This window comes from Balaenoptera physalus, assembly GCF_965194825.1.
Source record: "Balaenoptera physalus genome assembly, chromosome: 1".
Taxonomy (NCBI): Eukaryota; Metazoa; Chordata; class Mammalia; order Artiodactyla; family Balaenopteridae; genus Balaenoptera; species Balaenoptera physalus.
In genome coordinates this window covers 184069765-184093768 of record NC_138882.1, presented here as the reverse complement: position 1 = coordinate 184093768, position 24004 = coordinate 184069765, and the positions used below count along the sequence as shown (strand labels likewise).

At 36.6% G+C, this 24004-nt stretch overlaps 1 protein-coding gene across 5 annotated transcripts in view; it reads left to right on the top strand.

The window, feature by feature from the left end:
- The window catches only part of SPEN (spen family transcriptional repressor), a 93891-nt gene that overhangs the window by 55602 nt on the left and 14285 nt on the right, over positions 1-24004 (top strand). For 3 of the 5 annotated variants that reach the window (XM_082423524.1, XM_082423526.1, XM_082423522.1), the window contains 7 exons: positions 9916-10076; positions 12056-12256; positions 15514-15665; positions 18738-18863; positions 19212-19325; positions 20439-20552; positions 21528-21628. In XM_082423524.1, coding sequence (XP_082279650.1) covers positions 9916-10076; positions 12056-12256; positions 15514-15665; positions 18738-18863; positions 19212-19325; positions 20439-20552; positions 21528-21628 — 969 coding nt within the window. The remainder of the gene's footprint in view (positions 1-9915; positions 10077-12055; positions 12257-15513; positions 15666-18737; positions 18864-19211; positions 19326-20438; positions 20553-21527; positions 21629-24004) is intronic. The other 2 variants (XM_082423523.1, XM_082423525.1) reach the window with 2 other exon arrangements.

Sequence of the window (24004 nt, the reverse complement as noted above, 5' to 3'; positions counted from 1 at the left end):
GAATCTAACACAACATTGTAAATCAATTATACTTCAATTAGAAAAAAACAAATGAAAAAAACAAGGAGAAAAAAACTTTCTCTGTTGTCAGTTTTACTCTATTAATTTATTTAGTCATAATTTTTTAAATCAAATCTTTTCCCATTAGAAGTCTTTGTGGTTTCTAATGATAGAAGAAGAAATATGTGGACCAAAACAAAATTGAAGTTAAAATATTGGTTCCATAATTTAAAAATGCATTTTCACTGTTTAATATATTAATACAGTTTTTCTCAATAGGTATCCTAAATACCAAGAATTTAGACAACTTTTCATTAACTTTGGCTCTAAAGAGTTTAATTTATCATTTATACAGTCAAGTCCTAAAGTGCTTTCCCCGTTTCTTTTGCAGTAGTTGCAGAATCACCAGTTAGAGCTGACTCATTTCTCTGAAATCATTTCTGAGGAACTTTTAACCTTGATAAGCCAGGTTGTGAGACCTCTTGATTCAGCAGAGCCTTATTGACAAAGCCCAGCAGGTAGCCTGTTACATTGACTGGTTCGGAATCTCATTTTTTTCTAAGGCGCAAAGAGAAGAACAGTTCATTTTTGTTTTTGTTTTTTTAAATATTTAATTAATTAATTCATTCATTCATTTATTTGTTACTTGGTTGAGCCGGGTCTTAGTTGTGGCACATGGGCTCGTTCATCGCAGCACGTGAACTGTCAGTCGTGGCATGCATGCGGGATCTAGCTCCCCCACCAGGGATTGAACCCGGGCCCCCTGCATTAGGAGTGCGGAGTCTTATCCACTGCGCCACTAGGGAAGTCCCAAGAAGAACAGTTCATTTTGTACTTTACTTCTTAGGTCATGTTTGTATGTGTGTGTGTTTGTGTGTGTTAAAATAACATAAAATTTACCATTTTAACCATTTTTAAGTGTACCGTTCAGTGGTATTAAGTACATTCACCTTGTGGTGCAGCAGTCACCACTATTCATCTCTAGAACCCTTTCATCTTTCCGTTAAACAACTCCCATTCTCCTCTTCCCCAGCCCCAGGCTATGCCACCACTCCTTCTGTCTTTATGAATTTGACTGCTCTAGTTGCCTCAAAAAAACTGAATCATACAGCATTTGTCCTTTTGTGACTGGCTTATTTCACTTAGCATAATGTCCTCAGGGTTCATACAAGTTTTAGCATATGGCCGAATTTTCTTTCCCTTTTAAGGCTGAATAATATTGCATTGTATATAGATACCACATTTTGTTTATCCAGTCATCTGTCGCTATATACTTGGGTTGCTTCTACCTTTCGGCTGCTAAACATGCTATGAATGTGGGTAAACAAATATCTATTCAAGTACCTGCTTTCAATTCTTTTTGTTATATATCCAGAAGTGGAATTGCTGAATGATTGTGGCAATTGTAAGTTTTTAAGGAACTACCATACTGTTTTCTATAGTGTCTACACCATTTTACTTTTCCACCAGCAGTGCACAGGGGTTCCAATTTCTTTACATCCTAGCCAACATTGTTATATTCTGTTTTTTGATAATAGCCATCCTAATGAGTGTGAAATGGTATCTTGCTGTTGTTTTGATTTGAATTTCCCTAACAGTCATGTTGAGCATCTTTTCATGTGTGCCTTGGCCATTTATGTCTTCTTTGGAGAAATGTCTGTTCAGGTTCAAAGATGCCCATTTTTGCACCTGGTTGGTTGATTGGTTTTTTTTTTTTTTTTTTTTTGCTGTTGAGTTATGTTGTCATTCTTAAAGGCAAATTTTAAAATGTCTTAAAGTTATAAGACAAAATACCCCCTTAAGCTCTTTATGCAGAATAGAAGTTTTATTCATTCTCTGACCATGGTACTTGATGAGAAAAAATCTAGTTGTGATACTAAACTACCATCTTAAGTCCCTAGTTTGAGGGTAAACAAAGTTATTGAGCTGAGAAACAATTTTAACATGAATTGGAATAGTTATCATTGATGTAAGCCTTACTAGAGTAGGGGTAGCAGTACTATTATATATTTCACCCGTTATTTGTTCAAAATTATAAAATAGTTTTGTCTACAAATACTTTGACCCTGCTATTGACATGGCAAAACACATACTGTAAAAAGCTATTTGCAGTTTCTCTTTTTGTCATGTTTGCCAGAATCGAGTGACATCAGAACATTTTGGATCCCAGCTTCTTCTCAGTCTAATCTTCAGAAGTTGACCTTTTTTTTTTTTCCCCTGTAAGTTTTGGACTTATTCAAAGATTTTTATGAAGTGATGTATTAGTAATAAGGAAGAACAGTGACTGTAAGGATCCTGCATTTGAATTGCAGCTTAAAATTAGCATGTTGGATTTTCAAAAGAAGGGAAAGCGGTCAAAGAAGGTAATGTAGGCTGGGGTTTCTCAACCTCAGTACTATTTACTTTAAAAAAAACATAAATTTATTTATTTTTAATTTTATTTATTTTTGGCTGTGTTGGGTCTTAGTTACTACGTGCGGGCTTTCTCTAGTTGCGGCAGGGGTTGCGGTGCGTGGGCTTCTCATTGCCGTGGCTTCGCTTGTCGCGGAGCACAGGCTCTAGGCACGCGGGCTCAGTAGTTGTGGCGCACAGGCTTAGTTGTTCCGCGGCATGTGGGATCTTCCCGGACCAGGGATCGAACCCGTGTCCCCTGCATTGGCAGGCGGATTCTCAACCTCTGTTCCACCAGGGGAGCCCCCACTATTCACTTTTGAGGCCAGATAAGTCCTTGTTGAGGGGCTGTCCTGTGCTCCGTAGGATGTTTAGCAGCATCCCTGGCTTCTACTCACTAAATGGCAGTAAGCTTCCCCACCCACCCACGGTTGGACAACCAGAAATGTCCCTTGGGGCGCAAAATGGCCCCAGTTGAGAGCCACTGATGCAGGTATTCACAATTATAGGATTTATGAATGAAATAGAATAGTGCAAAATCCACACTCTGGACTTTGTCAGATATTTAAAGCACTGTTTTATGTGTTATAATTGTGCTTTTGCTTTCATCCCAGAAAAATGTCTATTTAAAAAAATCATCTTCTACAAAGTTCTAGATGACAGGCTCCATGAAGTGTTTTTGTTTTTACAGTTACCAGTGATTTTTCAGTCAGGTTATTAATATATGTCAAAGTCCTAGAGTCTTGGCTAGAACAGCCATTACTTTTCTTGAATAATTAATCAAACATTAAAGAAGAAAGACATACTTTGCAGTTTCCAACAAAGTAATATTTTCTCAGAAATTTTCATTTCACTCTTAGATACTGAATGTAGTTAATACCTTCACTTTATCGAGCTTGGTGTACTTTCCTAGGCATTAATTTCAGTTGCTTGGATAATTCAAATCAATAATTTTCTGGAGTCACACATCCATTACATATTGGGCACCATGCTAGGCTCTGTTTACAAAGATGAATCTAGTCTTGGACTTTTAAGAGGCTGGTAAATGAGTAGTTATAATACAGAGTGAAAGGGTTTGAGATAGACATTGTAGTAAAAGAGGCTTAGAAATACACAACTAAGAAATCAGTGAATGCTATGGGTTGGGGTGGGGATGTCAAGAACAGCTGCAGAGCAGGAGGTTAACATTGGAGCTAGCTAATCCTTGAAGGCAGGGCAAGCAGGGAGGGACAGAAAGGCGTCTTCAATAGGAATAGGTATGGACAAGAGCTCTCATGTTCTTGCTGTGTGCTAGGCAGAGTGCTAAGTACCTTACAATCACAAGCTCATTAAATTTTCACCATAGCCCCTCGCAAGTGATAGGTATTATCACCATTTACATACAAGAAAGTGAAGTATTATAGAGGAAGTAATTTAACCAAGGACTTATATCTAATAAGAAAAAAAGGGGGGTGCCCATGATTAGAAACTGGTATACTCTTTTTTTGTTTGTTTTGGCCACGCTGTGCGGCATGCAGGATCTTAGTTCCCCGACCAGGGATCGAACCCGTGCCCCCTGCTGTGGAAGCGCAGAGCCCTAACCACTTGGTGGCCATTCCTGGGCCACCAAGGAATTCCCAAAACTGGTATACTCTTATGTGGATAGATCATTAGTGGGTAGGATAAAGAGTGACAAGGGAATGAGAATAAGCGACTAGAAAATTAGTTTGGGGCCAAGTTGTAAAGGGTCCCCTCTCTCCCTTGTTGAACAATGTGGAGCTGTCAGAGCTGGAAGGTTTGGAGGTAGGTGGAGAGTCATAGAACCCTAGAGTTAGCAGGACCTTTGAAGGTCATGAGGTCTGGTATAACCCACGAGGGAAATTAAAGTTTAGAGAGGCAAAATGTGGTACCTTACCAGACTGAACAGTTGAGTATTTCCTTCCTGATTTTCTTATAAAACCAAAAAGACAGAGACTTAATTCAGGTTGTATCAGAAGTGGTAGAGTTGAAAATGGAATTAAGATAACATCAGAATGCCTACTAAGCTAGTGGGGTTTTTGTTTTTAGTTTAAACTTTCTGAGCTCAGGACCCTTTTACATTCTTAAATTATTGAGCTTTTGTTTACTTTGTAATATCTATTGACATTTACCATATTAGAAATTTAAACTTTAATTTAAAAATTTTATTAATTCTCCATAACTTTTTTCTTTCCTTTTAAATTTTAATAGTTTATTTGAGCAAATATCTATTTGAATTGGGCAGCGCCAAACTGGAAATGGTTAGGAGTGCTCCATCAACAGGAGCTGGGGGAAAAGCTTTTAGAGAGAAAAGCAAAGCAGAAAAATTAGTTGATCAGTTACAGCTTTAGCGTTTGCCTTATTTGGAAAAGCCTAATTGGCTGTTTGTTATTGGTTGTCCTTAGGTGTGATTTCTTAGCCTTGAGGCAGTTACAGGCTTAGGTTTTTGTTTGCTTATGTAGGGTTGCTAAGGTATTAGAACCACCTCAGTCTAATGGTCTCCTTGTTTAATTAATTTAACACATTAACCCCTCCTTTTGGCCCTCTTCTCATATCGGAGAGTTTAACCAAAAATTTGGTGATAGTGCCACTCTTGGTCACCATCAGGTTGTTGTTTTTGTCTCGTCGTGAAACTCATAGGTTATGAGTCTGGTCTGTGGAAGAATTGTTTTTGCTGTTCATCTCATTGTTTGTCTTATTTCTCTGCAAGTGCAGTGAGACCATCTGATGTATTGGTGATGGCTACAGACATGAATTTAAGACCCTTGAGAGAACATAGCCTACCAGGGCGATTATAATGATGACGGTCAGTCGGATAATACCAAGAGACTAAGTATGCTCCTTACGGCTCCCTATGAACCAAACAAGTTCTTATCAAATAAAGCAAAGAATGTACCCGAAGGGCCATCAACCTGTTTTAAGTCAAGAGGCTTCTTTGTTAATTTCCTGTATTTGCTATAGTATCGGAGGGTGTGATCCAGTTATAGCAGGAGATATTTGCTATGGCACAGACTTATGGCTTGTTTTGCCAGTAAGTAATCGAAAGCAATGCTATTATCCAAAACCACCTTAGCAAGAAATTCTAGGGACTTTGTTGTGGAGCTATGGCCTTAGTGGTAGATTTAGAGGCAGTTGCCAGAGTTAAGGAACATTGTCTTTCTGTGCATTTACAGAGAGCAAAAGCAAGAGGCAAAAAGGCAAACGGAATAAAGGTTTCATACTGGAGACAAAGATCTTCATCCATGATATCGGGAGAGCCAAATACCTCAAGATGTTGTCTGCTTCTGGAGAGGAAGCTCCAAAGTCTATTTTATTTTATTTTATTTATTTATTTTTAAAATTTATTTATTTTTATTTTGGGCGGCACTGGGTCTTCATTGCCGCACGCAGGCTTTCTCTAGTTGTGGCGAGTGGGGGCTACTGTTCGTTGTGTTGCACGGGCTTCTCATTGTGGTGGCTTCTCTCTTTGCAGAGCACGGGCTCTAGGCGCGTGGGCTCAGTAGTTGTGGCGCACGGGCTTAGTTGCTCCGCAGCATGTGGAATCTTCCCGGACCAGGGCTCGAACCCATGTCCCCTGTATTGGCAGGCGGATTCTTAACCACTGCGCCACCAGGGAAGTCCCTATAAATTTTTTATTGAAGTGAAGCTGATTTACAATGTTGTGTTAGTTTCAGGTGTACAGCAAAGAGATTGAGTTATACATACATATATATCTTTTTTTTTCAAATTCTTTTCTCTTATAGGTTATTACAAAATATTGAATATAGATCACTGTGTTATACAGTAGGTCCTTTTGGTTGTCTGTTTTATATATAGTAGGGTGTATATGTTAATCCCAAACTGCTAATTAACCCTCCACTCCCTTTCCCCTTTGGTAACCATAAGTTTGTTTTCTGTGTCTGTGGGTCTATTTCTGTTTTGTATATAAATTCATTTGTATCATATTTTTTTTAGATTCCACATATAAGTGATGTCATATATTTGTTTTTCTCTGTCTGGCTTACTTCAGTTAGTATGATAATCTCTAGGTCCATCCATGTTGCTGCAAATGGCATTATTTCATTCTTTTTTATGGCTGAGTAGTATCCCATTGTATAAATATACCACATCTTCTTTATCCATTCATCTGTCAGTGGACATTTAGGTTGCTTTCATATCTTGGCTATTGTAAATAGTGCTTCAATGAATATTGGGGTGCATGTATTTTTTCAAATTATGGTTTTCTCCACATATATGCCCAGGAGTGGGATTGTAGAATCATATGGTAGCTCTCTTTTTAGTTTTTTAAGGAACCTCCACACTGTTCTCCATAGTGGCTGCACCAATCAACATTCCCACCAATAGTGTAGAAGGGTTCCTTTTTCTCCACACCCTCTTCAGCATTTATTATTTGTTGACTTTTTGATGTTGGCCATTCTGATCAGTGTGAGGTGATACCTCATTGTAGTTTTGATTTGCATTTCTCTCATAATTAGCGATGTTGGAGATATTTTCATGTGCCTCTTGTGGCCAGGTAAATTTAAAGTTCACTTTCTTAAAACTATTAGTTGATGCACCATCATTGCCACTACTTTAGACAATTTAGATTGAAAAGCTTCTTATTAACTACTTCTGGCTTTTAAGAAACAACTAAAATACTATATATCATAAGTTTTGGTGAATTCTTGTGATTCTTCAGTTTTAACAAGATTCTGAAAATAAGAATTTTTTAAAGTTAAAATTGACACAGATATTATGGGCATTTGGATTTTCTTTCAGTTTATAGGACTAAAAGGTATTTGGGGGTCTAAATTTGTGCCCCTGTTTTGATTCAGGACCTTAAAATCCATAGTACATTTAATAGACTACACTGGAAATATACATTGCAGTTTTGGGTTAGCATATTAAAATGTGAACTCAAAAGTTGTATCGTTTTATCATTTCATAATTTATTTAAAAACCTTTCCTTCTTTTTAGTTATAACTTCAAATTGGTCAACAGATATTTCTGCCAGTTAAATTTTACATCTTGTTTCAAAATTGGTGTGGTAGCAGGGAATTCACCAAAAGTGTGATGACATTTATAACAAAACTAATTTCTGTCACTATTTTATACTTTAAAATCATTGCTCCCATTGATTCCTTTGCATTTTTATAATATGGACTTAAACAGTACTTTGTTGGCTCACTATTTTAGTACTCAGAAATTCTGCTCTTGCCCATATTTGTTTGCTTCTTTTTTTTAAATTAAATTTAATTAATTAATTAATTTGGCTGCATTGGGTCTTCATTACTGCGCGCGGGCTTTCTCTAGTTGTGGCGAGTGGGGGCTACGTTTCATTGTGGTGCGCAGGCTTCTCATTGCAGTGGCTTCTCTTGTTGCGGAGCATGGGCTCTAGGCGCGCGGGCGTCAGTAGTTGTGGCTCTTGGGCTCTAGAGCGCAGGCTTCAGTAGTTGCGGCGCACGGGCTTAGTTGCTCTGTGGCATGTGGGATCTTCCCGGACCAGGGATCGAACCCGTGTCTCCTGCATTGGCAGGCAGATTCTTAACCATTGTGTCATCAGGGCAGCCCCTATTTGTTTACTTCTTTACCCACTACTGCCATTGATTCCTCTACATTTTTATAATATGGACTTAAACAGAACTTTGTTGGCTCATTATTTTAGTACCCAGAAATTCTGCTCTTGCCTGTATTTGTTTAATTCTTTACCCACTACTGCTAAGGAATTTTGGTGTATATATTATTGGTGGTATTGTAATTATAGTGTTTTCCTTAATGGTTATTTTATGATTCCTTGGAATTAAGTTGATAAGTCACATACATATTCTATACTGTAGTCATCTGGTGGCCTTATGAATAATCTTGTATTGCTTGGAGTACGTTACACATGTAGAACATTTTTTTCTTTCTGTGCTAAAAACAGAAGATAAATTAATTTTGTTAACCCTTAATTTCAGAAAGTACAATGTCCTGTTCACTTAGTACTAGTAATACTACTTTTGCTTAATGATACGGAAAAAAATTTATTTTTATTGTTGGGAAAATTGAAACCCAGTCATTTCTAGGAGACCTGGCAATGATGACTTGTGGTTCTGCCTTGAGGCTTTTATCCATAGTAGTTTGTATTTTGTAACTCAGGTATCTCCTTTTGGCTCTTACTGGCATAGGTTTATTTCTTTATGTTTCAAACTGCAGAAAGTTCTGGTAACTTCATAAAGTTTTTATCTTTTGCCTTATCATGTGAGAGCTAAATAAAAATGCTATGTAAATTCTGTTTTCTTATGGTATTTCTTTTTTTAAAAAGCAATAGCAAATTTGTCTCAGATCCTGGAGTTAGACTTATTCATCTGGCTGGTTTAGAGTTTGTGTTGGATGTGAGAGCTGTAGTCTGGACGCAAATGACAAAAACTGTTGAACCTGTCCTCTATGGAGTGTGCCTAAAGTGGATTAACTGCCTGCACTCCCCGCCCCCCACCCCGAGTTATTTGCTTTTAGAATTAAGTCTTCTGCAGCAAGGAGGGGAGAGTATGAAGCAAAATTTCAGAAACCTGTAAATAGCTTTTTATTAATGTATTTGAGAATGCTATAAAAGAACTTAAAACCATAGCAGTCTTGCACATGCAGTACTGAAATAATTTAATATTTCTCACATGGTTCTTGGGCATAATAAACTTGTTCTGACCATGTTGGTAATATTTTCTCCTTGTCTTTCAACTGTGACTGTCTCTCCCTTTGAGGTTTGTATTAAACTGAAGAGAGAAATTAAATTTCATTGCCTCTCATTTCCCACATTATTCGCAGAGAAAAGAGCCTAAACTAACAAGACTCAAGTAACTTATGTAATATTTCTTTATTAGTCCTTCAAAAATTTAAAAATTAAAATTACCTGGGTAATTATTTTGGATGTCTGTTTTTTCCTAAAGATTAATTTACCCATGAGGCGGTGGTGGTAGTAGTAGTAACAGTAATAGTAACAGAGCATTGCCACTTCATTTATGGATTACTATCATATTCCAAACTCTGTTAGCCTGTGTGTTATTTTATTAAACTCTTAACCTTGTGAGATAGGTGCTGTTATTATTTCCATTTTACAGATGTAGAAACTGAGGCTTAGCAAGAGGTTAAGTGACTTGTCCAAGGATACATGCTGTATGTCTGAGCCAAGATTTGAATCGAGATCTCTGAATCCAAAACCCATATATCCACTATTCTATTGATACTACCCTTAAGTCAGTTGTGTTTACTAGTCATATTTCATTTGGAAAAAATTGTTCACATTTTGCGCAGAACGAAACGTTTGTCTTTCGGTGGCATGTGGTGGTAAAAGATTGTTACGTTTACTTCCACATTCCCAGGCTGGTATTTGCTGTCTTCTGCCATCTCTGAAGGTAGAGTATGAAATAGATGTGGAGAAGGTAGGGTGTCTAGAAATCCCAGACCTGAAATTTAGACCTTTTAATTATTGCCATTTGTTAATTTTAAGAAGTTTTATATGCGACTCATTTTCTGTTTGATTTTTCACGTAAGTTTTTTTCCCCCCTTTTGTAGCACTGATTCCAGCAGTAGTTCAAGTGATGACTCTCCAGCCCGATCAGTTCAATCTGCAGCAGTCCCAGCCCCCACTTCCCAGTTGCTTTCATCCCTGGAAAAAGATGAGCCCCGTAAAAGTTTTGGGATCAAGGTCCAGAATCTTCCAGTACGCTCTACAGGTAAAATTTTGTGTTACTCTCCTTTCCTCTCTTCTACTATTGAGGAATGAGAGATTGAGCAACTTAAATTCTATACTTTGTATAGAATTTGTTTAAATAGCTCTCTTTCTTATCTGACTGTGTTGGTAATATTTTCTATTTGTCTTTCAATTTGACTCTCTCCCGCTTTTTCTTTTTGTGGTTCATTGATATTTAATGCCATGTAATAAAAAGCAAGTGATTATAACTGTATGTAGTTTCTAGATTGTTATATATGTAAAGATTTCATGTTACTTGTACTTAATTATATACACATACATATATAAATACACATTACGCATATTATATGCATATACATATACACACATAAAGACTTTATGGTGTGTGTTATGTAAAGAAAGCATGGTTCATTTTTTATTATGAATGTACCTTTTTTTTTTTTTTAATTCTTTTTGGCTGCGTTGGGTCTTCATTGCTGCGCATGGGCTTTCTCTAGTTGAAGCGAGTGGGACCTACTCTTCGTTGCAGTGCGCGGGCTTCTCATTGCGGTGGCTTCTCTTGTTGTGGAGCACGGGCTCTAGGCATGTGGGCTTCAGTAGTTGTGGCTCGCAGGCTGTAGAGTGCAGGCTCAGTAGTTGTGGTGCATGGGCTTAGTTGCTCCGTGGCATGTGGGGTCTTCCTGAACCCGTGTCCCCTGCATTGGCAGGAGGATTCTTAACCACTGCGCTACCAGGAAAGTCCCAAAGCATGGTTCATTTTTGAATAAAAATGCTTTCTGGATTAAATATTTTGATATTAGGGAAAATTTGGTACGATGAAATTGTAGAAATACTATTTTCAGTTAGATTTATATTGGTCTGGAGTCCTGTGTGAAATAACTTGGATATAAAAAATTATGATAGGAAATCCATTTCAAAATATTAACATTTTAAATGAGGAAAGTCATGAATAATGACTTTATATAGTTAAAAGCTATACCGTTGTCTTTTATTCCTAATATTTTTGATTGACATTTGGCCATAATATATTTTTATTTCTATGTCAGGCATATTGAGTATGTAAACAACTGTTAGTAGATGGTCTAAACAACAGTTAGTAGATGGTCAAACCAACAAAGGCCAAACTAAGCATTTCTTAGCTAAGTGCATTTTAATGATTACTTAAATTATTTATTAAAACAGCCTATAAAACCTACATACCAGGTTTATGAATAGAGATATTGAGACACAAATGTTGGTGAACTTTTAATTTAGATTACTTTGTAATTTAGGAACGGACAGGGGTTATAATTGGCTTGTCTTTCTCTACAATTTAATTTTTATAAGGAAGCAAATTAACACAAGACCTCCAGATAGTATAATTCATCTGTAAAAGGCCTTAACATTGTTTAGCATGTTACAGGCCATTTCCCACACAATTTTATCATCAACATGATGCTTGGAAAACTAGAAATATGGCTTTCTTTCTAAGTCTTTAAAGTTTTATATATGCATATATATGTGTGTTTGTATAGTTTTTATCATGAAAATTTTAAACATACCCACAGTAGAAGGAGTAGCAAAATGAACTCCCCTTATACCATACCACAGATTAAAAAAATCATCAATATTTTGCCACATTTGCTTCGTCCGTCTCCATCTTCCTTCTTTCCTGTTCCTTGTTACCTTTTTATCCTAAAGTAAATCCCTGATGTTACATCATTTCACACTTGACTTAAAAGATCTGTACTTTTGTATTTATTTGTAAAATATAAGGGTATTTTCCTGCATAAGCATGGTATCATTCTTACCTAACAAATAACTAGTAATATCTTCTAACCCCCAGTTTATTTTCAGAATTGTACGGTTGTCTCTAAAATGCATTTTTAGAGTTATTTTATTTGAAAAAGTAAAGTTTTAATGCTAATTAGGTCAAAAATCAGGCTAAAGATTTAGTAGCTTACACTTTGAGTTGTAACTAAATTAGAAAAATAAGCAACTTGTTTTTGTTTGGGGATTTAGATACAAGCCTTAAAGATGGCCTTTTCCATGAATTTAAGAAATTTGGAAAGGTGACTTCAGTGCAGATACATGGAACTTCAGAAGAGAGGTATGGTCTGGTATTCTTTCGGCAGCAGGAGGACCAAGAAAAAGCATTGACTGCATCAAAAGGAAAACTTTTCTTTGGCATGCAGATTGAAGTAACAGCATGGATAGGGCCAGGTAAGAGATAAAGAAGCTGAGTTTTAGTGTAATTTTTATTCCATTATATGAAAGGGCCACATGTTATCCTGAACGTGGACACTATTCCAGCTCTGTTTATTAAAACATACTTTCAGTGTCTTCTGTTTTAAAGAGTGGTTACATTTTGTCATTCAACTTAATAAAATAGGTTGTTTTGGCTAGGAAGGGTTAAAGATTGTTCTGTTTCTGTTAGAGAGCATGCTAACTTTTAAGAGGTGTGAAAGGCGAAGTACAGTCCCTTGTTGAATCCTGCTTTCCCAAAAGGATTGAGTTGATTGAGATAAGGTGATAGTTCCGAGGAGAATGACAACAGAATTATTCTGAATTAGAAAACAGACTATATCAATTTGAGGAACTAGTTAGACCAGTTTTCTTTCCATTATGCCCAGCACAAATTGGATCTGTTATTCTAGCTTCCATGACCTTGAAAGATAGTGACAGAGTGGCAGGACTAAGTCTTTTGAGTGCAACCCGTTGAAAATTTCAAGGGGACATTTTATTGCTTGAACCTACCTGTAAGACATATCTATTCTAAGGCAGGAAGTCTTGTCAGGCATGACTTGGGTCAGTGTTTTTCCTGTTTCAGAACCACCTGCAGTGCTTGTTTAGAATACAGACTCTCTGATCATACCCCAGCTTACTGGTTCAGAATTTGCATACTCAAGTTTTAAAAACCCCTGATTTACTTGTGAGTAAATCTGTAGAAGAATGAATAGAAATGTTAAAATTATGCATTCACATTATGTGTGTGGGACAGTTGAACTTTAAGACTAAAACTTTGAGTGGAATTTATAGGGTAAACATAGCCCATTTTCTTGGAATATTCATTTTATGTGACAATTAAGAGGAAAAAAATAGAATTTCCCTGATAAGAATGTGTCATTTGTATATTAAAACAGGCACAGTCAGGGTTTTTAGAGTGAAGACTATAAAGTGTGCATAATTTTATGATAAAACACAGGAATTCAAAGACATACTATCTTTTCAAAGGAATTACAAGTTATGCCTTCACATTCCCTCCTCTACAAAGTTTGAGATGTACTGCCCTAACTTGTACTGGGCTAAGAGCAACTCAGGAGTTCTTATTTAACACAAATGGAACAGGTCAGAACTGACTTTGAGGAATAATATTTAGAATGTCATATCATCTGTATAAGTTTTTAGAGCCATATATAATTATTAACTAGTGAGGATCTAACTCAGGGGCATTATCAATAGGTGACTTTCTAATCTCCAAGTAGTGGGCTTAGCTTGAGATATTTATTGTAAAAAAAAAATCATTTTACCTGATTAATTAGCACCCAGGATGTTAATTGGGCTTTTTAACCACCTGCCACTGAAGATGTTGAGAAGTTTGATTGGTTCAAGCATCGGAAAGCTGAAGGTACTTTTCCAGATGGGACAGCATTGAAACACCAGTTTAAATGGGATATTTGAAAGCTGAGTAGGGACACTTGGTTGGAATTATGCTGTTGGATGGTTGTCATAAATGTTTTATATTGAAATGTATGGAGCTGATTGCTTCCTTAGGTCAAGGACGTCTTGGAATTAAAAAGATCCAAATCCAAGAAACCTAACTCTGTAGACAGACCTCTGGTGGCTTCTAAGATTGTGCTTTTCTACTCCTATGCACAGCATTACAATCCCCTAAACATGAAATTGCAGGATAAAACAGTCTTTTCAATGATGTGTAGACAGTAAGACTTAAAACTGGTCATGAAGGTTGAACAGATTACATGTGGAAAAGACACTCCCTCCCTGCCCCCAACTGAATTTCTGATTTTGAAATTTTAAGTGAGCTATTTGGTAGAAATGAAGTCATTACAGATTTTAATGGCTGCAAATCATGCTTCATCCTTCTGATTCTGCCTTTTTTTTTTTTTTTAATTCTACGCCACGTGGCTTGCAGGATGTCAGTTTCCCAACCAGGCGTTGAACGTGGGCCATGGCAGTGAAAGCCCAGAATCCTAACCACTAGGCCACCAGGGAACTCCCCTGATTCTGCCTTTTGAAGTACAAACCTCAAGATGTGCCTGAATTATTTTTTTCTTTTTCTCCTTTTAAATGAAATATTCCTAAGTATGTGCCCTCTATTAGTTACATAATTTTAGGAAGACCTAGTTGAGCTTAAAATGAGATATACCCCTGTGAAATAAGATGAAAATGTAGAGATAGGTGTATGAGCGCTGGGCAGTTTCTGGGTCCACCTGACTGAAAAAGTATGTACTCTCTGATGACACAGGTAAGATTAAGCTGAGCTGCCATTAGAACTATCAAACTGGAATCAGGAGTGAGATGTATTCTGGCTGAGTTCACCCAACATCTCAGAAGTTGAGTCTTTTTAATACCGGTGTTGTCATTGACATCATCAGTAATGTTTCAGTGGCTGGCACTAAACACTTTGTTTTAGTCAGGTTGATCAAATATTAACTTTTTGGGATGGGTTTGTTTTACATTAAAAAAGAGAGCGAGAACATACAGGCTGTTATAATTACTATCCAGAAAACGTTGAATGTCCCTGCCCTAGACGAAGTTAATAAATGGAGCTTCAGAGAAAGCCTGTGATTGAATTAGACGTTGAACCAGGGCTTTTGATCATAAGAAATAGAAACCTTAAGAGTCATTTAGTCTCTTTCTGTTTGTCATTGGGTACCATGCAACACCAAAAGAAGGTATTTCATAAGCGTTACTTCAGTCAGTTTTCATACAAGTATTATTCGTGTATTTAAAAATTGCTGCATTTAGACAATTGGGTATGACAAACATAAAATGCTAACTATTTTATAAAATATTGAAATGTAAATTAAATAATGAAGCTGGACTATTTTTAGCTGAATTTTATGTTTATTTCAGATTGTAGTTTTATACTCCAGATTCAGAGCCTGCCACATAATTTTAGAACCTAAGATTAGGCTCAAATAATTACTATTTTTTGCTGGGGATTAAAACCTATTTCTGTATTAGTGATTATTTTTTAAAACAAATCAACTTAGATTGAAATTCAGTCTTCTTTTCTATTTTAAAGATCAGGGTGTTAACTTTCTCTTAATTTTTTGGACAAGTTTCTCTAGCCTCTGTATTTCTCTTTTGATTTGGAGCTATTTCTGATGGTGTGTATAATTTTTCAGATTATATGAGAATTAATCCCAGTATTTCAGAGATTTAATTTTTTAAAGTAGATTTTCCCATGATATATGAATACATTAAAACACTCTCTGTCCCCATCCCACTTACAGAAACAGAAAGTGAAAATGAATTTCGCCCTTTGGATGAAAGGATAGATGAATTTCACCCCAAAGCAACAAGAACCCTCTTTATTGGTAACCTTGAAAAAACCACTACTTATCACGATCTTCGCAACATCTTCCAGCGCTTTGGAGAAATTGTGGTATGTTTTGTTTTGTTTTGTTTTTTTACAGTAAAAACAGTGTTAGATCTTTGTCATAAAACATAAAGCATAGCAGAGATTATATTTGGAAAAACGATACTTAGATCGTGTAATGAATGTTTTTCCCATTTGCCCTATGTGTTTTTTTCTTTAACTTTTTTTTATTGGAGTATAATTGCTTTACAATGGTGTGTTAGTTTCTGCTTTATAACAAAGTGAATCAGTTATACATATACATATATCCCCATATCTCTTCCCTCTTGCATCTCCCACCCTATGTGTTTTTAACTGCTGCTAAAAGATGATCTGGCAAAACCCAGCAGGGACTGCTTTATGTGTGTATGTAAACATATATAATATACATTTGTCTGTATTTTGTTTACATATATATTTTCCTTTCCACTTTTCTTATCTTTGTCCATCTGGTGCTGTTTTAATGCCATCTCTAGTCCTGTGGGTTGAAAGGAAAATCTGGAAGAGAAAACGTGTTTGGAAGAAAGAAGCAGCAGATTAGTGTATGATTATTTTTATCACAATGCACATCAGAAGTACCTTGGGGATTACTAGAATGTGGATAGCATGCTGGAAACTCAGTTCTATTTTGAAATTCTAATTAGAATCATTTTTTAAATTATGCAAGTCGTTGTTAGATTTAGGGTTAGAAGGATTTTTCTATTCCCCATGACTTAAAACTTGAGTCAAATTATAGTGAAAATAGTTTGGTTGCAGCTTTGTACCCTTAGGATATACTATTTTGTTTTGTGTTTGAAAAAACAGGGAAATACTTCTGTTTTCCTAGATTTTCTCTATATTAATAACAGTGAAGAAAGTACTCTAGTATATTTGGACTTTGGAGAGTAAAAAAATGTTTTGGATAGAAACAGCTATTGTTAATCTTTTAGGGGTGTGTGTGATGTCCATTTGTCCATCTGTATTTATACACTAATGCTCTAAACAAAAGATTCTTAATTTTTTTAATGACATAATCTAGTCCTGTGAATAAAACATTACTTGTGCTTGTGGCTGAGCTAAACCTCATCTTTAGGGGCTTGAGGCAAGAGATTGAAGTGGTTGGTAGAAGTGAAGAAAAAACAGAGAAGCTGTATATTTAGATATACCAGCAAAACATTCATCTTTCTTTTTCAATTATTTCGACTTTTCTCAGTTTCTTATTTTTGTGAAGGTAGTGTATACTCTTTTTTTAATTTAAAGTAATTCATTTTATTTATTTTATTTTTGGCTGCATTGGATCTTTGTTGCTGCACGTGGGCTTTCTCTAGTTGCGGCGAGTGGGGGCTGCTTTTCGTTGTGGTGCACGGGCTTCTCATTGCGGTGGCTTCTCTTGTGGAATACAGGCTCTAGGCGCGCAGGCTTCAGTAGTTGTGGCTTGCGGGCTCTAGAGCGCAGGCTCAGTAGTTGTGGCGCACGGGCTTAGTTGTTCCACGGCATGTAGGATCTTTGCGGACCAGGGCTCGAACCCGTGTCCCCTGCATTGGCAGGCAGATTCTTAGCCACTGCACCACTAGGGAAGCCCAGAGGGTAGTGTATACTCTTAATTCCAGCTCTACTGCCTACCTGGATGAGTGACTAGATGCTCAGTTACCTATCTGGGCTCCAGCTGCTTCTGTCTTTAGACCACGATCTGTTATTTAATTTGCTGTTTGGCATTCATGAGGCTTTGAATTGATAAAACTTTCGAACATACTTTTATTGAATGCAGCTGCTACTATAAATTTTGGAGGAGTATAAAAGTTGTATTATTTGGTCACATGGATACATTTTCATCACCAGGGTTGCTAAAAATGGGATGATTATTGTGTTTTAAGAGCTATGCTTCTCAATAAGGTAGACATGTCAGTACTCTGTTTGAAAACTGTTATCTTACCATGTTTGCAATTGCTCATGATTGTCACTGTTTTAATGACATACGAACTTTGAGAACATGGTCTTCTGCTTATTGATAACGGATTATGCTATAGCCGGAAGCACCTATTTAGTGAGTCTACCCACCAATATTTCTTTGAAACATTTCTCTTAAGTAGACCTATCCTGGGTTATTACATTCTACATAATGATGAAAACAGCTTCTGTTTACCATTACTTAGAAAAATTTTGAGTGTAAATTATTGCTTTTTTTTTTTTAAAGACCCATCAAACAGCTCTTTAAATGCATTACTCATTTTGCTCTGTTTCGGGTTTTGATTATTGGCTTGTGACCCTTAAGGAGGCTTAGATAATCACAATACATGATCTGCACTATATGGCCCAGCTCATTATTGTTTAAGTACAAGTTTTGCCATCCAAGTGTCTGGTTTCTCTGGACCATTTTCCTGTGTAAGCCAGGTTTTTTCACTACCTCCTTTTAGTAGGCAGGACCGGAGTGTCAGATGTGACTACAGGTTTTGGGCATTCCAAAGAGTTGGGGGGTATTCCTTTATAGAGTGTTTCTTTAATCCAGGGATGGTGTTCTAATGCATCTTCACGGAGTAGTTCAGGTATTTATATAATCCATTCATTCTGGTTATGAGAGATTATTACCACATTTATCATCACCAGGTTTGATTCAGTTAGATATACTGATAGAATGAGTCTTCTAATTTAGGATTGCATATTATAAATCACTTTTTGAAAACTTGATTTCTTTATCATTCTTACTCTTCCCAGATACTATATTTTAAATGGCTTACCCCTAATAAGGATTTTAGATACTGCAGAAGGGAATTATTTCTTAGATTTTCATTAAATAGGCTGCCTTTTTTTCTTATCATAAATTTCTTTTAACACAGGTGTTGTGGATTTAAAATTTTGAGTTTTGAGTTGCACTGCAGTTGCTCTTCTGCAAAGAGCTTCACGTGAGAAGGATTTCATGGTTTGTGACTACAAATGCTGTGTTGAGTAGTTTTTTAGGCTGTTAATTTACAGTTGCATTAAGATGTATAATTGTAACTAAGAAAATGATTTTGGGGAATATGACTATTTTGAGAAATACGTAGCTCATATGGACTTGGTTTATTCTGATTTATTTTTTTATTGGCATATCACTAAGTGGTATCCATCCATTGGCTTTTTCAGGATATTGATATTAAGAAAGTAAATGGAGTTCCTCAGTATGCGTTCTTGCAATACTGTGATATTGCCAGCGTTTGTAAGGCTATTAAGAAGATGGATGGGGAATACCTTGGAAATAATCGTCTCAAGGTAAAGGAATTTACATAAGTAATTGTGCTGTTAATAGCTGCTACGTTTTTTTAAGATTTGGAGTTTTTTGTTCATATGTCTGATTATTTAAAATTGTAGTAGTACAGTTAGATAACCATAAAGGTGATAAACTTCTTTGCATCCTTATCCTGTTATACTGTAATCTGAGTTAATCCTTGCTTAGCCAGGCAGGATAATTTTTGTGTCAGTTTCTGTTTGATTTTAACCTGATGGTTCCCACTTGAGGTGTTGGTTTGATAAGATTCCTATAGAAGACAAGTTTTCTCAGAATTTTGTTGTTGAATAATTGGTGACTTAACTAATAGAAATTTTGCCTTTTGTATTCAGCTGGGTTTTGGAAAGAGCATGCCTACAAACTGTGTGTGGTTAGATGGGCTTTCTTCAAACGTATCGGATCAATATTTAACACGACATTTCTGCCGATATGGGCCTGTGGTGAAGGTAGGTGGGAGGTTTGGTTGTGTGGTTTAAAGTTACTTCTGACTCCCTTTTTTTGGTATTCTGTCCTTTCAGTCCCAGTTTCTAGTACTGACTTTTTCTTTTCTTTAGTAACTCATACATTAAAATTCTCTTTTCCAAAATTGGGTTTAGAAGAGCATTTGCATCTATTAGCTTGTGAGTATTTTGAGAAACTATCTAGAACCCGCCAAAATGATTAATTTTGGAACTAATCTGCATAATACTGTTAAATAGAATGTTTCTTAGGGATTTCTGTAACTTTATCTCACATTAAAATTAGACAGTCTAATTATATAATTACATTCACACTAATATGTAATTAGACTTGATTTTTTTTAAAACCATGATGACTTTAAAGGGACACAACAACAGAATACTCATCTAACCAATGTTTGTTATGTAACACATTCACAAACATAACAGGAAAAGGGTCTCTGGACCCCATTCCATTATGTGAAGGTAAAGATTTTAACTTCTTGAAAGCAGATTTACATATGTATGTATGTTATGTATGTTGCATAACTTTGACATTTCTTTAAATGTAGCTTTTGTTGTCTGGAGAAGCACATCTTAAAGACTTTTAGTATAAATAAAAAATCTAGAAGCTTTAAGACAGTAGTGCTGCTTATGACCAAAATTCATTGCAACTTACTATTTTTTTCTTATTTTTCCTTTGCTATAGTGTAGTTTTTTCTTCTTTTTCTTTTTTTTTGCTGAAGTACAGTGGATGTACAATATGAAATTTATGTTGATTCAGTACTCTTTACTTTTTTCAGGGGTGTTGTGTTTTTGAGCCAAAATGAGTTAGTCAACATAAAATAAAGAAATACAGTAAAATAAAGTAAATACAGAAAAACAAAGTAAAGGCATAATATACCTCAAGCCACAATTTCCATGGTTCTAAATGGTCCCTACGACATTTTGTTGTGTTTTCAGTATATCATGCATCATCGGAAAAGCCTGAAATTTTTTCTAGAATAAAAAAATATATATATTTTTTCTTAGCAGTGTCTTTGTGATTTAGGATTTTGTTGGGACTGACACTAAGTCTAGTGGATGAGCCTCTTGTTTTTTTTTGTTGTCTTTTTTTTACAGGTGGTGTTTGACCGCTTAAAAGGCATGGCCCTGGTTCTCTACAATGAAATTGAATATGCACAAGCAGCTGTAAAAGAGACCAAGGGGAGGAAAATCGGTGGGAATAAAATTAAGGTGTGCAGAATAACTTCAAACAGAAGCAAAACAAAATCGTGTTCAGATCCCAACCTCTTAATAATTGGCATTTTGTTGGTTTACCGGACATGCAGTATATATGGCCTCAGTTTCTAAGGGCGATATTACATTTTTTATATTTGGCTAGCTACTTAAGGGCACAGTGTCTTTTAAACCATTAGCCATAGAACCTTCCCTAAAAATCCTCTCATTCAAGGACGTGTGCTTCTCTACGCCCCAGGTACCTGCTGCTCACTTGTGTGCTCTTAGTGCAGGCTGGCCCACAGTCACCTGTGGGTATCTGCACACCCTGGAGCTCCAAGTGTCATTCCAGCTCCTTGAATGATCCTCTCTTCATCTTCTTTCCTCCTCTCCTAAAGAAGTGGGTAACCACTGAAAGCACGATATTTGTCTGGTGTTTTTGTTTAGAAACTTTTGTTTATGATAGTTTGAAGGAATTTATGCACTTAATAACTATGACAGTTAGATTGAAATCAGTTTTTTTGAAATAAGATATTGATAGATGGTGGGTATCATGCTTTAGTGACTCTGAGGCCTGGCTGTGAGTAAAGTTCAAATGTTCTTCCATATTTTATTTTATGTTCTAACTGTGGTTCCAGCAAATTATGCACAATAGATTACTGGATTTAGTTGGTCTGATTATTTAATTGACAACCTAGAATCATGATAGGTATGTTTCAGTTTTCCATATTGCTTTTTCCACTCCTCAGGATTGGGTTCTAGAACTTTAAATTGTAATTCTTTATCAAGATTTGTGTAGAATTTGAGAGAGATTTCAGGTTAACAAAATACAGTTTTAGTTATGAGGACTGTTTCACTTAAATGAGATAAGTTACTTTTTCTTGAAATTTATCCTGAAGGCTATGTTGGGAAGAATTTTTCAAATTTGGTAACACTTTCCATCATTAAAATCTGAAACTTGCATTAAGCATGCAGTATTTTTTTTTTTTTAAGGTGGATTTTGCAAATCGGGAAAGTCAGCTGGCATTTTATCACTGTATGGAAAAATCTGGTCAAGATATCAGAGACTTTTATGAAATGTTAGCAGAAAGAAGGTATGTATTTTAAACCTATCAGCGTAGCTTGAATTTTAAAATTTCTAATACATAAAATTTAGATGGGATTAAATTCTGTTTTTTACCCCTTATTGCTACTCTCATTCCCCCCAAACTTATCCCTTTTATCCCCACATACAGAAAGAAACACATAAAAAACACATAAAGGGACTTCCCTGGTGGTCCAGTGGGTAAGAATCCGCCTTCCAACGCAGGGGACACCGGTTCGATCCCTGGTCTGGGAACTAAGATCCCACATGCCGTGGGACAGCTAAGCCTGCGTGCCGCAACTACTGAGCCTGCATCCTCTGGAGCCCGCGTGCCACAATGAAAGATCCCGCATGCCGCAACTAAGACCTGACGCAGCTGAATAAATAAATATTTTAAAAAAACAAAACAAAAACAAACACACATAAAAACTGATTTTTATGGCTCCAGCTCATGGGAGTTGGGGTATTTTCTCCCTGAGAATACTCGTTAAAAGAGTTACTGTTTTCCAGATTATAACTATGTACAAATCATTTTGCCTTACAGTTTTAAATTAAATATAATATGTTGAAATGCATTGCAAACTTTTTTTTTAAATTTATTTTTGGCTTTGTTGGGTCTTCATTGCTGCGCGGGCTTTCTCTAGTTGCGGCGAGTAGGGGCTACTCTTCGTTGCGGTGCACAGGCGTCTCATTGCGGTGGCTTCTCTTGTTCCAGAGCACAGGCTCTAGGCGCGTGGGCTTCAGTAGTTGTGGCACGTGGGCTCAGTAGTTGTGGCTCGTGGGCTCTAGAGCGCAGGCTCAGTAGTTGTGGCACACAGGCTTAGTTGCTCCGCAGCATGTGGGATCTTCCCAGACCAGGGCTCAAACTCGTGTCCCCTGCATTGGCAGGCGGATTCTTAACCACTGCGCCACCAGGGAAGCCCCACGTTGTAAACTATTAAATGCCCTGTGAATTTAGTAGTGACAACATCCAGGTTGTCACCATGCATGAGCTCATGGAATTAATTTAAAAAAACAAAAACAAACTTTCAAAAGACTGTCAAGAGCTTTGTTTTAAATTCAGATCTCTTAAATTTGTATCAGTACAAATATTTGAATCAGTAAGCCAAAGCTGATATAAATTGGTAAGTTTAGCTGTGTAAAAAGTAAACCTTGGGAATTTCTTGGTGGTCCAGTGGTTAGGACTGGGTGATTTCACTGCCGTGGGCCTGGGTTCAATCCCTGGTCAGGGAACTAAGATCCCGCAAGCCATGAGGCGCGACCAAAAAAAAAGAAAAGAAGAGTAAACCTTACTTCTCCTTGTTAATGTTTTCAGTCATGGGACTGTAGTATTTTTTTCTGCAGCTTGTGGGAACATTTCACAATCGTTTAAGGTCTCACAGTCTGAATCAGGCTGTCTCCGTTAGCTTAAAAATTGCCCCAGAACTGATGATTGATTCTTTTTTAGACTAAATATATTAAAACTCCTAACAGTGTCACCAGGTTCTTCAGTAGCTGATCACGTTTGAAAATGGAAACTATCATCCTTTTGAAGAACCTGTTTGTCCAAACATGCCTCTGATTAAGTCTCCTGGAATGTTACTACTAGTTCTCCACCCCTGTAGATGTGTGTTAGACAAAAGACCGTTTGACAAATGCCTTTAGACACTCAAGTTCAAGTATAAAAGGGCTTTATGACAAGGATGAGGCAAATCCTGATCGTGCTACCAGAAACCTGTTGAATGCATTCCCTTTTTACTGCCTCTTCTTGCCACTTCATTTTTGTTTAAATCATAGAAGGTATATATTTCTTTTTCATTTCCTCATGGAGTATAGTGTAATGATCATTGAATACTTGAGAGGTTTTTTAATGAAAAATGTCCCCTACAGCCAAATTTCCAAAAGGTTGAACTTCTAAGGTTTCGATGGTTTTTCACTAGTGGATTGGAATCCACATTCTAAATTTCTCTCTCTCTCTGTGTGTTTGTGTGTGTGTGTGTGAGACAGAGAGAATGAACATATGTAAGAGAACATATGTGTCTGTAGGGAGGGTTCTCCATCTTGGCGGCCCTCATCCCCCACCCCAGCAGTCTGAAGTCATTGTTAATACTTTAAGTGCTTATAGGAATTCTTACCTATAAGTGAGTGGAAAGTGTGTTGATGGTCCAGTGGCACTTAAGACATAAAAATTCCATTAAAATTCTCTGCGTGCACATTAAATATTTTTCAAAGAACGGTATCTTGTGAGGGTTGGATAATATTGTGTGGGTGTTAATTTTTGTATATTATCACTTAAATTCACTCACTTTACTGATGATCTGGCTCTGGCTTTGTTCTTTGGTTCTTACCTGCGGTTATTTATCTCTGTTGAATGGAGTTTATCTCCTACTAAAGTGGGAAGCAGGAG